Source organism: Manacus vitellinus, unplaced genomic scaffold, assembly GCF_001715985.3.
Source record: "Manacus vitellinus isolate BGI_N305 unplaced genomic scaffold, ASM171598v3 scaffold_1_pilon, whole genome shotgun sequence".
Classification (NCBI taxonomy): Eukaryota; Metazoa; Chordata; class Aves; order Passeriformes; family Pipridae; genus Manacus; species Manacus vitellinus.
The window spans coordinates 26,539,873-26,556,438 of NW_021939396.1; the positions used below are offsets into that span (position 1 = coordinate 26,539,873).

At 36.6% G+C, this 16,566-nt stretch overlaps 1 protein-coding gene across 8 annotated transcripts in view; it reads right to left on the reverse strand.

The window, feature by feature from the left end:
- RALYL (RALY RNA binding protein like) overlaps positions 1 to 16,566 on the reverse strand; it is a 373,182-nt gene that overhangs the window by 31,389 nt on the left and 325,227 nt on the right. For 4 of the 8 annotated variants that reach the window (XM_018078907.2, XM_018078914.2, XM_018078901.2 and 1 more), the window contains 3 exons: positions 6,228 to 6,275; positions 2,536 to 2,699; positions 1,804 to 1,884 (listed from right to left, as the gene is read on the reverse strand). In XM_018078907.2, coding sequence (XP_017934396.1) covers positions 1,804 to 1,884; positions 2,536 to 2,699; positions 6,228 to 6,275 — 293 coding nt within the window. The remainder of the gene's footprint in view (positions 1 to 1,803; positions 1,885 to 2,535; positions 2,700 to 6,227; positions 6,276 to 16,566) is intronic. The other 4 variants (XM_018078926.2, XM_008929741.3, XM_025895653.1 and 1 more) reach the window with 1 other exon arrangement.

Genomic DNA, 16,566 nt, shown 5'->3' on the forward strand with positions numbered 1-16,566 from the left:
CTTCATAAAAAGGGAAGTAATTCTTTGGGGAAATTAAGTATGAAAATCTGTATATTGTGTGTCTGATTCCTTTTAAAGATGTGCTGCATGCAGAAAGAATTTTTTGTGCAATTTATTCCATATAATAAGACAATAAATAGTCTCTACAGTTTTGTTCCAATTGCCATTGTAAAGAACTAAGGGTAGAAACACAAGAAAGGTAAAAATATCAAACAATATTTTAGTGATGCATCTTGCAACTCTTCCTTAAGTGTTAAAGAGCTGAATCCAAGGATGATCTTGTCACTTGGAGCTCTATGACTGACATTTTTAGAATTCAGATCACACCTGAGTACATTGAAGGATGCTTTCACTGGGGCATAACACTGTCTGTTAGGACCTGACCACTCCTGATTGCGCTTCCATTGAATAATTTATAGGTTCTGCAACATTTGCCATGTTACGCAGACAGTATTTTGGAAGTCTTATAGCAAGTGACTATGGGTACTTGGACCAGAGTTGAATCCTATAATATGTATTACTTAAGTCCTGACATGGTACTACAAAACACTTTTTGAAATGCAGAAGAAGTAGTAAAGCCAATTTGGTGATATCTATATTTGGAAGAGATATCTATACGTTAATCTAATATTTTCTGTCTCATTCACCACAATGAAAACCCAGATTTCTGGGCAAGAGTACTTCTTGACATCTGTTGCATTACACTGAGATCCTCAGCTCTCTAGAAGAACTTTAGAGTTATTCTAGTTCTGGGCAATGAGAAAAAAATGTAAAATACTTATCTGAAAATAATTCATCTTTTCAAGGCAAAGTGAGTCCAAAAAGCCCATTCTTATTAGATCATACTTTAGGATAACTAGCAAATTGAATGTACTGATATGACTAACAATTCATATGGATAAAACAACAGTAAAGGATGACCAAATGAGATATAATGAATGAATCTGTAAGCATATATACTTACTAAAGCTTTGATTCACTGTGTGAAAATCCAGAGACTCAAGGGCTGAAAAGGACTAACAAAATAATTTAAATTCCAAATTTTCTAAATTGAAGATCTTGAGCTGCATGCTTTCTTTTAAATTTATAAGAGAAAACATAATTCATCACTTAAAGTACTGAAGAAAGGCAAAAAGCATTTATGGACAAGTGGATTACTTCAAGATGTGTATGAAAATATCTAGGCTCATGCTTATCTTCCAGAGAACAAAGGAAGTGTTACTACTCCCGGTAATCCTCTTAGGGTCTGAGTGAGCTTCATAACATGACATCTAAATTTAGATATCTTCCTGTTTGCTAAGTGTGAAAACTCCCCTTTTTGGTAATGGATATCTAACCATTCATTCACTGAAGACTTATGAATGATTTAACTGTACAGGTAAGCGAGCATCTCTTTTTCAGAATGTTATCCTTTCCAAGGATGGTTTGAGATCCTTGCTCCTGAGCGTACAACATTACCTTTAGCTCTGTTTACCACATGTCCGTTCTTTCAGTCACATGTTTATTACATGTTTGCCTTCAAGATCTCTGATATCATCTGGTCATACAGTAGGATTAAGAGTGGATCCTGGTGGGCTCCCTAGAGGTCCAACTTCTTTGTTAGATACTAGTGTGTGAGATTTGGATATGTTATTCAAGCGCAATATATAACTGGGTACTGTTGATGCTATAATTAACTCCTCTGGCAGTAAGATGTACTGTTGATGGATTCACATGTGAGACAGCATAATGTTTTGTTGGCCACTCTGGTACTGCAAAAGTCTTATTGAAGTCCCTCCATTCTTTCTAATATCTGATCCCTACCTGATCTTTCTCTTCCTCTTCCAGTGACGCTTCCAAGGACAGTATCACTCCACATAAGGGGCAGGGGAAGACGGGTGGGTGCTGAAAGATGCACGAAGAGGAAGATGAAGTTCCCAGGACATACTATGTAGTGGGGAGCTTGATGAACTTGGAGGAGGGAATGCCTATTGTTCATCAGCTCTTCTAAGGCCAGCTCACTAAAGAAGGGTTAAATAACCCCAAGTTGCCAATCCTGTTTTGAACTTCCTTTAAAACAGACAAAGACACTTTGCCTCTTTCTATCCTCAAAAGAATCTGGTAAAAAAAAGAACACATAACCCAACTCCCCTGCCCCTCCCAGCCCATCACATCATCTTACATACAACCCTCATCTCCACATAAGTCATTGTGCCTCTGTCTGTAACAAGATTATTATCTTTGCTCTAGTACCAGCTGTACACAAGACCTCATGATGCATGAGCAGTCGGGATGATAGAAGATTTTAAACAGGCTTCTTCTGAGGCCAAGGAAGCAGTTCAAATGTTGTTGAAAGAATTTTCTTCAAAAGTGTCATCAGTGTGCTCCTTGACTTGCAGGAAAGGCCTGGAAGCTTTGGTAAAACAGCCAGTTTTTCAAGCTAGAGACTGAGGGTAGGAAACGACTGCAACAGAGCTATACAGTGGAAGCTGTCTGCTTTGCAGAAATTGCTAGGATCATTGTTTCAATAATATTCAACTGATATGAGCAACTCACATTTGGATCCTGAGGAAGAAGCCCCACTTGAGGTGGATCGCGATGCTCCTTTCATGGAGAAAACCCCTTTGCCCCTACGAGTTGTTGTCACAGCCACACGAGGACGTTTCAGTGGAATCACTGCACGGGGCGGTGGAGGGACACGGCCATGGTAATCAAACAACCTAGAAAAGATTGAGTCAGCCGAACTCCATAAAACCTTCTGTGATTTCATGTCATGGAAGCCCTGTCAACTAAATTTTCATGTTATCTTTGAGAAAATTAGCCTTTCAAACCTTAATCGCTTTATATCACAGTCAAATTACATTTCAAGGATCTATGCACATTAAGTGCCTTATTCAGATTTCAGTCACAGACCAGTGCATAGCTCTGGTCATATTTTTTTGCATGATTTAAATAAAGGATGCATTATAGGACTCTGTTATTTGCAGTATGGAAAATCCATAACCTGCTTTCCACAGATCCACATCGTTTCATTGCACACAGCCAACAGTAGTACATTTTGTTGTGATATTGCAGGTCCTTTATAACATGCATGACTTAAATTCCAGTTTTCTATCTGTTATCTTTAAAGATGTAAAAAATGAAACAGAACTTTTCTGAAGACAACCATCTCTATAAAAAAATATCCTGCAGTTTGTAAAATAGCAAGAGTCTTTGCATATGTTCTCATTATTGAAGAGTGAATTAGTGCAAAAACAATAAAATACCCAAGCATATTTAACTAGAAAAAAAAAAGTGTTGTTCAAATCAAAACCACTAGCAGGTAGATATTCAGAGATTTACCACTACAGCCAATGAAAGATGCTCTATAAAAAAATGAGCTATTGTTGCCAAACAGAATTGCCCAGTCCTAAAAATACAGTTATCAATAGCAGATAACTAGCCTGTGTAGAAGAAAATAAAGGTAGTAGAAAAGGTAATAAAAACTACAGATACACACTTGAAAACAGGCACACAAGAAACAGTAATTCACTCACCACAGCATCTAACAATGTGCTGAACAGGAAGCAGAATCAAACTTAAATCTTCTAACTCATTTTCTGTCAAGTAAACATTTAGCGTTTAAATCCTAGGTTCCTTCTGTCTATACTGTAATCTTACAGAAAATGTAACCATCTCCCTCTTTTTCTGTAGCTGTCTACAAAATGTGTCACAGAGATCCTGTCACCCCCACTGAACATGAACTCCATGGCCTCAAATAGTCTCACAAATAAGCAGTTTCTAGCCACTGTGAGCATAACTAAATAACTGTGTATGAAGATGAACATGGAAACATTTTTTTTTTTACTTTTAATGTAAATAATAGTGTTTATTGTCACACATCACTTATCATATTGGATGATCTGCAGGTTGGTGACTATCTGCTGTTTGACATTACTGGAAAAAAGTTTCAGAAGAACTTTAAGCTATCATGCACATGTTCATCATGTGATTATTCCTCCAAAGGTGATTTTTTTATGGTTTCCAGTGTTTCATGTTTAGATAATACAGTGAAATGTGAAACTATGCTTCCTTTTCTTCAATATATATAGAAGAACTGTTATTTATCTATTCCTACACTTATTTCTGAACTTATGCAGATTTTGGGCTTGGTGTTTTGCTTTACCAAGTTCTATACATTTCAATAATATGCTTTCTTTTAAAAAAGAATGCTTCCATTTAAAAGTTTTGAAGTACCCTGCCTGTTTTCCTTGTGCTTGTAATAGGAGGAATGGTAAACATAAATGCTCAGTTCTAAAGCAATTCTTTGCCCCAATAATCACTAATATGCACATAATTGTGCCTTTTGTTTCAGCCACCCTTCTAAAATGTACAATCCCAATCTTGCCAATCTGTCTTCATATAGATTTTATTTTAGAGCACTAACCATTCTTGTCACCCTTTTCTGACCCCATGACTGCTTTAGGCAAGGTAAGATAGAAGTATTCTACCTTCAGAGAAGTTGGAAAATTAATACATATTAGAAAACAAGATCTATGGTTTGGGGTAAAACACAAAAATTCAGGAAGTTCAGAAGTTCAAGTTCAAAAATTCAAAGAATCATGATTATAAATCTTAATTTATATTCCTATAGACATGTTGGTAGTTGATATGTTGTATTCTCTATGAGATTTTCTTTTCCATGACTACTATATAGAGCTTTTCATTTTTCCCTTCCATTAACTTGTATTTAACAGAGACTGGTAAAGGTTCTGTGGTTTTTATCGTCAGAAGCTCAGTATGTCCAGCCTTGTGAGGCTGGACATATTTAGGTTTTCTATCATATTTAGGTTTTCTATCATAAAGTTTCTGCTTTCTTAATCCTGAAAGATTTCTGAATTAGCAAATCATACTATTAAATAGATATATAGATACATTTCACTCTCAGTGGTTTTCCATAACAACACAATCACCAAGAGAGACAGCAGGCTCCATAGAAACAATTTTTAATCTACCATAAATATTTCTTTCATTGTGAAAGTGTAACCATTATAGTTGGCCATTTGTTCTACCCACAACATACAGAATAAGGGAAAAAACGAAACACATATAACTTTAATATTCATGTGTCATCGATATGAAACACTATGTTTAAAAACATACAATTGCACTGATGAAGTTCAGCACAATAATCTTGGGAAGGTAACTTTTTACAGGACATGAGCTGCTCCTACTGTAAAGGATGGACTGAGTGGAATTAAACTGCATTGATGGCTTTCACTCCATATGTTTCTATCTCATTAATTTTAGCTTGTACAAAGGGACCATGGTGATTTACATGCAATACCAAAAGTAGTGGTTCAAATTGAATCAACCCCAGGAAAAAACAAACCTGAAGAATATTTTTTACATTTTTCTCACTGTGTTCCTAAGCTGAAAGGTATATAGCACATGCTAACTTAAGTTCCGGGTGTGAACCGTTCCCCTGCTACTGTCCATTGCTTCATATAAAAGAATTCTCAAATTAGAAGACATTGGTGGAGCAATGTTTTGTTCCCCTCTGACTCACTTGGCCTGTGCTAAACCAAGCTGCTGTAATGCAGAGACACAGCACTGCTGGATGATGAGTTGGTTATTTATGATCATTCATGCTATCCCTGTGTTGTGGAGATTCTGCAATATCTGAATAAATAAATTTTCACAGTGCTGAGCTAGGCTGTGTGCATGTACTCAAGGCGGAATCTCCAATTGCTCAGGTATTCAAATTCTTTTCCTCCTATAGAAACACACTTGTGGTTCACCTTGTGCTTTTGCTTCCCTCAAGGTTCTTCTAGATTTTTAAATGTTCTCAGAACATTCTTCAGGAGACATTCTATATCTTTTCATATGTATGGATGAAAAGGCAAAGACATGAATGTCATACTGAAGAATTTTACAGTCGCTATGTTTTGCAGTGAAAGTAGACCTGGAAGAACTCTGTAGGAAGAAACAGTGAGCAGTTAAACTATTATTAAACTATTCAGCACAGTAAATGCTCCAAAAGCTCTTAGAGAATAATAAAATTAAAAGAGCTGTTTAATAAGCATACATTTGGTGGTGGTAATCTTCTCTGGTTTTGATATATTCAAATAGTCTTCTGATACACAATAGAAATAATGAAACAAATAATGTGTAAAATCAGAACTGACCTGTTTGACCAAATGATGAGACTACATTATAAACAAACAGTAGCAATGGTGTAGGATGTACAAAAATATAGCCACACATACCGATTGTAGAAATCATCTCTGTAGTAATCATAATCAAAGACATAACCACTGTGGAAAAAAGCAGAAAAACAAGAATGAACTGATTTATAGAGAAATACACATTGATCAAAACTTCTGTGATAATATTGGCTTGCTCTCAATACGTTCAAAGTCCTTCCACTTCTTCAGCACAACCATATACTGTTCATTACATCTATCAATGCTGTTGTCAGCTATCACTGTAGTATATTTGGAAATGTGAAGTCTGGGGCATGCAGAACAATGTAAACAGTTGACAGCACATACAGGACAGATTTAATACAGCGTGACAGCTCTGTAATTAGAGGATCATTACAGTGCAATTCTCTGAGTGATCAGATGAAGTTAGCATTCCAATACTGACACCCTCTTCTTTTCTGGGCTAACATAACGTAATCGGTGGATTAGGAAGACAGTTAAATACATGAAAGATTGGTAAATAAGTGAGTAGGTGAGCTGAGATTAGACAATGACTTTGATTTAGGAGAAACATGAAAATGGTTGGGCTGCTTGCTGGTCCTCGAGTTCACCAAATTTATTTTCATAATAAAGAGAAAAAACAAAAAGTTAGGAAAATGAATACTGCAATCAACAGTGTTAGAGAAATTATTTTCTCTCAGGTTCAGGAAGGAATATACATAGCAGTCTGGGAAAAGACAGGCACCATCAAGGGAAAAAACAGGTAGGAAATTGCAGAGGTCCAGGAAAACTATTTTTGAGCTGTCAATTGCAAAGTCAGTCTTAGATTGATCTTCCTGGTTTTGCATTCCATTAGCAAGTTTCTACCGTTATGGTGAAACAGCAATGAAATCTTATCTATCTCACACATCTGAAAAAAACCCCAACAAACAAACAAACCAATGAGCTAACAAATGCTCTGCATGGAAAAGTCATAAGGGTTTATTACTCTGCCTAGTAACACAACCCCTAAGTTTTTCACCGGCCTGAGAGAGATAATTATGAATAGTAGAGGTAAGAAGAATGAAGAAAGCATCATAGGAAAGGATAAGATTTAAGTGAGAAAGGAAAACTGTAGAGAGAGTTAGAAAGGACAAAACACAGAAGAAAATATTCCCCCAAAATAGAGAGAGATCGTAGAATGATAGTGGTTTACCTCGGGAAGGACCTTAAAGATCATCTAGTTCCAGCCCCCTTGACATTGACAGGGACATCTGAATGATAGTAGCTATGTATTAAAGAAGTTTCCTTCACAGGGAATGAACTCATGGATAATTTCTGCTCTTGAACATTGAACAGAATGTCTTCAGGGTTATTTTAGTACCTAATTTGAAGAATGGGTCAAGAATTCTATCAAAGTAGGTCGGGGTACAGTTACCACCCCTCCCACATCTGCTTCAGATGCAAGTGCCCAATTGCAAATGATAGATTAAGTTGTGTTGATTGCCTGTGTAATACCGTAGTTGAAGATCATGAGATTCGCCAGGTGAGAAAGCCAACTGTGGTCCTTTTGGTAATTTATTTGAGAAAAGAATGCCCTATATGCATTTTATGTGACACACTTACTAAGTAAAGCAGCCCTGAGAGACTAGAACACAGCAGCAGGCAAGCTATGTCTAGGAGAGGATGCAAAATATCATTAAGTAATAATAGATCGTGTATAGGGATCATGTTTCTGTAGCTTAATGCAAAACTAGCAAAAAATTTCCTAAACTATATGACAGCTCATTTTGTCTTTCACTCTATATCCAGTCTGCATGGAACAAAGAAGTAGCAGGTGGCAAAGCTATTATTTTATTTACAGCTATTCAGAGCTTCCTAGTGGTTTTATTTAGCTGAATGATTAATAGCTGCAGTAAGCCCAAACTTAATATTCAGTGTGTGTTTTTAAGTAGGAGATAACAGACAGTTTGAAGAAAAAAGATTAAATTTAAAAGCCCTGTCACATGAAACCTTTCACCTGGGGGTGACATTAATTTAATTTGCATAAAGACCAGACAAATTCACTTTTTCAAGGTTGAAGACCATGAAGCTGATGAAGAATAATTTGCTTTGCACCAGATAGAGTAAGACTGGAGGATGACTATATTTTTTGTAGTAACTCAGCTCTGGTCCACAGGACACAGTAAGGACTACTGGCCTTTCATTGGGCTTTCAGAGTGTGAAACTTACTTTTCATGTACAAATGCCATTACAGAAATGGCTTAAAGCTATCCCCAGGAACGGCGGCACTGATAAGTCAAGAGAAGGAGAGAGGTCTCAACCAGAAATCTCAATGTCCTTTTTTAAAAAGTCAGTAGGATTGAGAGGTGGGAAAGGCTCACGGGTTCCTCAGATGAGGGTCACTGCAAACAGAGAAGGTTTTGGGAAGGGAAAATGCAGGAAGCGATCTCTTTTGTGGCAACCAATTGTTTCTCTCCTTCCCTACTTCTGCTCTCACTCTGCCACTGTACCACTGAGGAGTTCCTGTGGCACAGCATTCTTCATGCAGAATACTTTTATATTGTTGAAAAATGTGGTTTGTATTTTTCTTTTTTTATTATTAATTTTTATATTTAGCCCAACTTCTTGGATAATACTTGTCTTTTGAGAGAAGAAATTTTTCACATCAGTCAGCTTCTGAAAACTTCATTCTTTTGCTCTGTTCCCTGTTCTGGTAACTTCTGTCTTAAAACTGAACTCAGTCCTTTATGTATGTTCAGCTTTGCAAATGACAGCTTCAACATGCATCATCTAATGCTTATCTGTGGAACCAGAGCAGGAATAAGAAGGACATTCTGTAGTGTAGCTATTATATGGCAGTGTAACCTCTGAATTGCTGAAAATTTTTATGGATTGCTTATATTACCTTTTAAAATATTTAATTGCTTCAGAAACATCTGATACTTTTATCGTGTCTCTGAATTTCACCTGAAGAAACCCCAGTGGTTTTCTTATAGTGTTGTACAGCTGAAGCTATATATACAGCTCTACTACAGATGATACCTCTAACCTTAGTTTAGGCGCTTTGTGGTTTTGCATGGTTTAATTCAGTAGCATCCATTGCTACCCAGATAAGAGGCAACTGCAGGTATTCTGTATGTTGCATGTCATTCAGTCTCTGAAATGGGCATACACTTGGCTTTAGATGGAGCAAACGTTATCCAATCTGTCCTTCTTATCCATCTCTCTACCAAGAGGTTACTGAGCCCATGACTGGATGCGACATGCAAATGTTTGTGGCTTCTAACAGTGCAACCTGCTAGCACAATTAACAAGCTAAAAGCAGTTGATTTGCTTATATTTCTAGTCTGAGTTTATTGTAAACAAAATAGTCACAATTAAAGGGAATCCCTGTTAATTAAGTCCCATTTACCAAGTTATGGGAACGGGGCACTCCAGCAGGATTTGAGGAGGGAATCTCTGCCTTTACCGCAGACCATTTGGGATCTCTCTGCAGTGGCAAAAGGCATTTCTGTGTGGAAGTGCCATTCATGGGGAGTGGGAAAGAGCCAGGTCTGCACAGGGACTCCTTACCTGGGACCACTGGCAAAGATGTTGCAACAGCTACTTGACCCTCAAAGTAGGATTTGCACCCAGCAGTACTAAAGGTGGATGGGCTGCTATGAGTTCTCAAAAGAGCAAGGGCCTCAATTCCATTTTTCTTTCCCATTACTTAGTCACCTTGAAGAAAGCAGATGGAATTCAAGTGTTGATCATGGATGAAAAATATGTTGAATCTTACAGAATAAGAACGGTGAAGGTGGGTGGTTTTAAAGCTTTGGGAAATTTTGATGTGGACCCTTCTTTATATCCATGACCTGGGTCTCTTTTTCCCCTCTCTGAAATTCTACCTGAAATTACACACAACACAGAGGCAACTTAGCTCCTGGGGCTAAGTGTCCTTCACTGGTACTGCTGAGTTCACAGTAACAGCCCACAGACACAAGACATCATGTGAAATACATACAATCATAGTATAGTTTAGATTGGAAGGGACCTTTAAAGATCATCTAGTCCAACCCCTCTGCAATAAGCAGGAAAATCTTAAACTAGATCAGATTTCTCAGAACCCTGTCCAATATGATCTTGACCATTTTTAGGATAAGGTCTAGGTTTCATAAAGGCAGTTCCTAGTCCTCTTGACTGTGAAGCAGTTGTCCTGCATGTGTACTGAAAAGGCTATGAACCAATGACAATGAAAACAACACAAAACAGAAACAATTTTCCTGATGTAGAACAGAAAAAAAATCTGCTTTTCCAACCAGTCTCTTGGTTGGCTTTTCTCTTTGTCACTCCTTTTTTTTTTTTTTTTAAGTTGAATGACGACATTTCATCTGTAATAATATGTTGAAGAGATTATAGTGTGAAAGCAGTACATCTCTCCATCTATAGCCATAATTGTTCCTACTTCTGCATGTCAAGGGACGCATGTAAGATTTGGTCAGTGCTGCGCTATAGCATGAAGCAGAGAATTAGCACAGGTAATCACTGGCACTGAGATCAAGGTGACTGCAGGGCTCTTTACATCTTAAGAGTTATTCCTTAGTTACCCAACAACCTGTGTGATGGAGGCTGCAGGAGATCACTCACATGGTGTTGAATACCAAATACTCAGCAGGTCAGAAGCAGAGAAAGGTTTAGACGAGACTGTGAACTAGTGGAGTCAGCGGTTTCCTAATGGCACTGTAAACAGGTAGATTACTTACCCACAAACATATGCCATCTCTATAATATTAAAAACAGAACTGTGTGCATGATTCTGATACCAGAGCAGAAGACAGTAAAAGGCACTGTAATGCTCACAGTAAGGCAAAGAAAATTCATCAATAAAGTGTGTTTCTGCTAAGCAAAATCTTGTATGAGCTGTGTCTTTTAGCTTCACTAAACACTATGACTGCTTAAAATTGTGTATGCCTGAAGAATAAAGGATTCCCCAACAACTTTATTTTCAGAGCTATGATGCTGTACATGTTCAAAATTCCTATGTGTACCAGCAGTTGCACATGGGTCAATCAAGCAAAAAAATAATATTATGTTTCTGCATCTTTGAAATAAACCTATGGATATTATTATGTCTTTATTTACCTGATATTGAAAACATATTCTGCAGTGTAATATTTCTTGAACTCTGTGTCCCATGCCCACAAAAGATTTTTATAAACTAAGGTTCACATCCTGTTTAAAATTAGTTAGCTCCAAACAGTAGAGAATATAACTAACTTCAGTTGGGTTATTCTCACTTTAGAATGGTTAATGCATTACAGAGCAGAAATAGCTTTTGTTGTTTTCATGGCAACAAGAATTTTGTCTTGCATCTAAGTCAGCCTTAACTAATATCTATTTTTCTTTCTACAGGTACAAAGATGTATTTGTAAATCATAAATAGTGACAAACCAGGCATAATGTATCTTAATTCAATTGACGGTGCAATCACCATTTTTATTGTCAATTGCTTCTCTGTTGTCAGGCCTGGATAAAAATATTAAATACAAAAGCAATAATTCCTCAATCAAACTCTTTTTAGAAAGCACATATCAACCTAATGGTTGAAACTAGCATTCCAGTCACTTGTAAAGTCATTTCTCTTGTCATGTAAAAAGAGTTTTAGAAATTGTTCCTGCTGAGTGGAAAAGAGAATCAGTCTAAACTGACATGATGTTTGCAAGGAAGTGGGTGAAGGTAACTAGATGGTTTAGAGAATAAGCATCGAAAAATGGAAACTTTCCCTGTTTGAAAATCCATCAGATGGAGATGACTTTCATGAGCTGTTGAAAAAAAAAAAGGTGGAGATTTCAGGCCCGTTTTCAGTGGACGGTTACCTACATTCCTAAAGACATGAATTGAATTGGTGGGTTGAATCCTACCTTTTCTTTAGAGATGATTCAATTTTAGGTAAGGATTAGAATGCTGATAGAAGTGGAAGGACACTTCTGTTTTGCAGTTTTGGTTGTATATTCTGCAGAGAAAGCGAATATTCTCCAGAACCTTCTTTTTGCTGACAGACTTACTGTCATATATTCTTGGATGCTTACAGTAAAAAAAGAGGACTGGAAGAGGAAAAGTAATTGCAGAGAAGTATTTTACATTCATTTCCCTAATTAAGTTATGAGTGTAAATAGGTATAATTAAAACAAAAAAATTAACACCAAAATATGCATACACTTGTCCCAAAATGCCAAACAATTGAAAATAACCTCCTATTTGTGTATTTCAATTAAAAATTAATTTGCATAGTAATTTTGAAACCATAAGTTAATAAAAGTGATTTTTTTTCTGATTCTGTGCATTTATTCAATTAATAAGTGCAAAGTATATTTTTTTCCTGAAGTGGGGGAAAACTATGGAGTTAAGTTTTAAAAAGTACAGCAAAGAATGTTGTACTGCAAATGGAGATTTTTTCTGTAAAACTGAAAAATTTTTGGCAAATCTAATCTGAAGAGGTGCATTTTGTCCAAGTAAGACATATATATGTAACAAAGCTGACATACAGTACTTCATTTTCTATTTAAGTATCTTTCTGCAGGCACTAGGCAGAATTTATTTGCCATATGATTAGGCTGTATTTTTTCTGTCTTGAGATATGTCCCTTCTCTACCCTCATCCTCTCTCCCTAGAACTATTTACCCAGTGAAATGTATTTTGGAAAAACTGTTGAACTTACTCTCCAACCTGGATTTTAGGTAAAACTTGGGCATATATTTAAAGTTGCATATACAAAATCAGGTAATTAAGTCACTAAGACATTTTCTTATAGAGGATTAGGCAAAACTTTTGAAGCAGAAAATAACAAAAATATTGAGATCAATATTCAGACTCTGGGGATTAGCTGGTCTTGGAGCTGTTTATGGCAGCCAGACAGGCATGAGTGATGCAGGAATTTCAAGACAAAACTAAACCCCAAGATTTTCCTGTACAGCTAAGGGTTAAGTATTAGAATTACTCCTAATGAAAACTTTATTGTGGCTGTAGGCAAAGTCTTGCTTATAAATGCTAGACTGATTCTTTTTGGAAACAAAATAGTAGCTTTTGTACATAAAGAAATGTGAGTAAATCTACTTAATGTCTCCCTGCCCTTTCTCCTCCTGTTGTAAAACTATTTTTCTGTCATTTGAAGTAACGTCCAATTATTTATGCTTCCCATAGGAACATTTTATAGTAAGGCAATGAAAAAGCTTTCCAGCAGCCTAATCATTTCCCAAGGCATTAATTGTGTAATCTGAGTGTGAATTCCTAATGTCCATACGGTATTTTTTCTTCCTTAGTACAAGAGTAATGGTTTCTGCCTCTTAAAAATCTGTTTTAAATTCTGTGTATTCGAGATACTACTGACACACATCACAGATGTGACTGATTATCCAGTTTGTTAATAATATTGTATACCTTGAAGGAGTGTCACTTAACTTGGGTTGACAAGTACAGCAGACTGTCATGAACAGGTGTAGGAAGCACTGATGGGTTTAGTGTTCCTACAGCATTTCACTAAACAGCAGATAAATTAAAATCACAGTTGTAGCACTGGAGCTGAAAGAATAAACACTTAAGATTACAAAAACAGATCTCTGAAACTTTATGTACTCTTCAGAGAAGCTACCTTAGAAACACCAAATGAAACATAAAAGCACAGTTCACAAAAGATTAATCAAGTACAATGTGACGGTGTCTGAGTTTATGTAAAAGAAAAAGAAATCTAGAGAATTGCATCACATGCTTTCCTTCCCTCTTTTCAAACTGTCAGAAGGCTAAATTAAATTTAATTTTGATCTTATTTACACTACGTTTACTGATGTAATTTAGTTATTTTGGATTGAGCAACTCAAGGTTTAAACCAGCAAACCGGAGACATGGGAGAGATAGAACTGTCAAGGTCCTGAGTACAGCTTGTGAAGACAAGACATAATGATTGTTTTTCCAAGAGTGTGCTTTGCAAGTCAGTTTACAATATAAATGAAGATACCAAATAATGTGAATCTATAAAAGCATTCTTGTACTCCTGAGTCACTGTGCAATAATTTCCATGGTAAATTGATATGGGAACTGCACCTCATGTAAAGGAGATTCTTCTGTAACTGAGCACAGAACTGGACTCAATTCTAGTCTGGTCAGAGACAAATGGAAAGGGTAGTTGTGCATCACACAACCAGTGTTGTATCCTCTAGACCAGTGCTAATTATATTGACTACACATTCCTTGATTTCTGACAAATCTTCCTAATATTTCAGTGCTCTGGAAGAGCCTGTGTTCCTTCACTTTCTGCATACACAGTCAATAAAACGCGATTTATTTTCTGTAAGGGAACAAAAAGTCATAAACTAAATGAATTCCTAAAATATCAGTGGAAAGACTTCTTGATTTACAGAAGGATATTCAAATGTCACCATTCTGAATTAATTCAGTGTAAATCCAGAATAAAACTCTTGAAATCAAGTGATCGGATATATTTATTTTTCTTAAACATATGTCTGGATTTTTTTGTTATATTCATTCCCATAAGGGAAAGAGGATTTTTGTCCCAGATGATTCACCTGATTGTAGTATATGGCTAAAGAGCCTAGTGGCTTGTAATGATACTGGTATTGCAGATTCCCTATATGGTTTTGGCCATATGGAAGAGGTACTGATTTCTTGTCACACATACTTTCTTGATGCAAGGATGAATCACCTAGCTGAATATGTTCTACGTATCTTTTTTAATTTACAAAAAAGCATTGTTTTACACTTACTAAGAGGTCTCATTCCTCTTAGGGAACCCACATGTTGGTTTTCTTTGCCTGCTTTTCTAGTATCTCAGCCAACTCAGGACTGAGGTTCTGTGCCTGTCTTTTTTTGAGGAAGCTCTTTTTTGCTTAGAGAAGGATCTTTGTTGAGTTTCCTCAACAAAGTTGCTTCTGTCTTCTTCCTTGGCATGGAAGACAGCGCAGTCTGGATACTCTCCTGCTTTACTCTGCCTGGTATATTTCTTTATGGTTAGTTCCACATTTTAAGGCCATGTTCCACTCCCTGGTTCACTGTCAGGGCACCTAACAATATGGGGTATTACTCATTTCCTCTCTTCCTCATTCAAGGAGGTTTTTTGAGGAGTATATCCAGTGTAGAGTTTGATAGGTTATTTTTTTTGGCTTCAGGTTTTACCTTGTATAAGTTCCTTAAAATACAGTAGTCACATTTTGTAAATCACATGTTGTAGCCTCTATGAAACATTTTAGTAGCATAACTGATTTTAAACTAATGATCAACACTCTGAGCGCTAGGTATTAAAAAAACCCCAAAACTAAAACAGCTGACCCATAATACATTTGGGGAGTTCAGTATGTATTTTATGTGATCTTTCCTTCATCTTTTCCCTCACGTTCACTGGATGTTACAGAACTTCTTCTGGAGGCTCCTTTGTTTAAACTCCAAGGAACAGTTGCAGAGTTCGACATTTTGACAACTTGCTTGCAGCAAATGGGCAAGTTTCATTAGCTGATTGTTATTGTCTGCTAGGAACTTAATACTAATATTTGAGCAACATGGTCTAGTGGAAGGTATCCCTGCCCAAGGCAGGAGGGTTGGAACTTGGTCTTCAAGGTCCCTTTGAAGCCAAACCATTCTATGATTCTATGATTTGAGCATAAGATCCCACATTCAATGGTTATAACATTAGAGTTGAAAATGGTTTTTATCCTGCTAGGGGAGACCATTTACAAATACTTTTTTAGTCCTATCAACCCTGGAAAAAAAATATTCTATGTATGTAAAAATTAAATAATAATGCGTTCAGCCTCTCATCTAGAAAGACATTGATCCCTCATAACTAAGAAATAGTAATCATCACGGTTCTTAAACAATGATCTTTTTTCTTTCATACAGATTAATTTTATAGCACTTTAAATGCCATGAAAATGTCTGCACAAAATAGGACTCGGGGAGATTTATGTTTCCATTGCTGCCATTTTCTATAACATTCGTCCCTAAGATCATGTGGTCACAGTTCCTGACAGTTTAGGGCTCTGCTTGCACTGTTATGCATCAGATTCAGTAAACATTTACGGAAAGTTTCATTTCAACTTGGGGAATGCACGTTAGAAGGTAACAATACACACACGTCTTAGACTAAATTTTGTTTCATATAGTCTATTGAATTAAGCTGCCAAAACAATTTAGTGCTGACAATTGCCTCCAGCATCTCTTCCCAAACCACAAGATTCTGTGAAGGAATGAACACTATTAAGTTCTCTCTCTCTGTCTCCTCCTTCCTAATCCTTTAACTTCTTGTTGAACTTCCCTCACATGATTTTTACCTTCTCCCAGCAACACCACATTACCATTACTCATCCTTATACAACTTACATGACTGGAATTTTTTTCTGTGACTTCTCTACACAGCAAAACAGTTTTACAG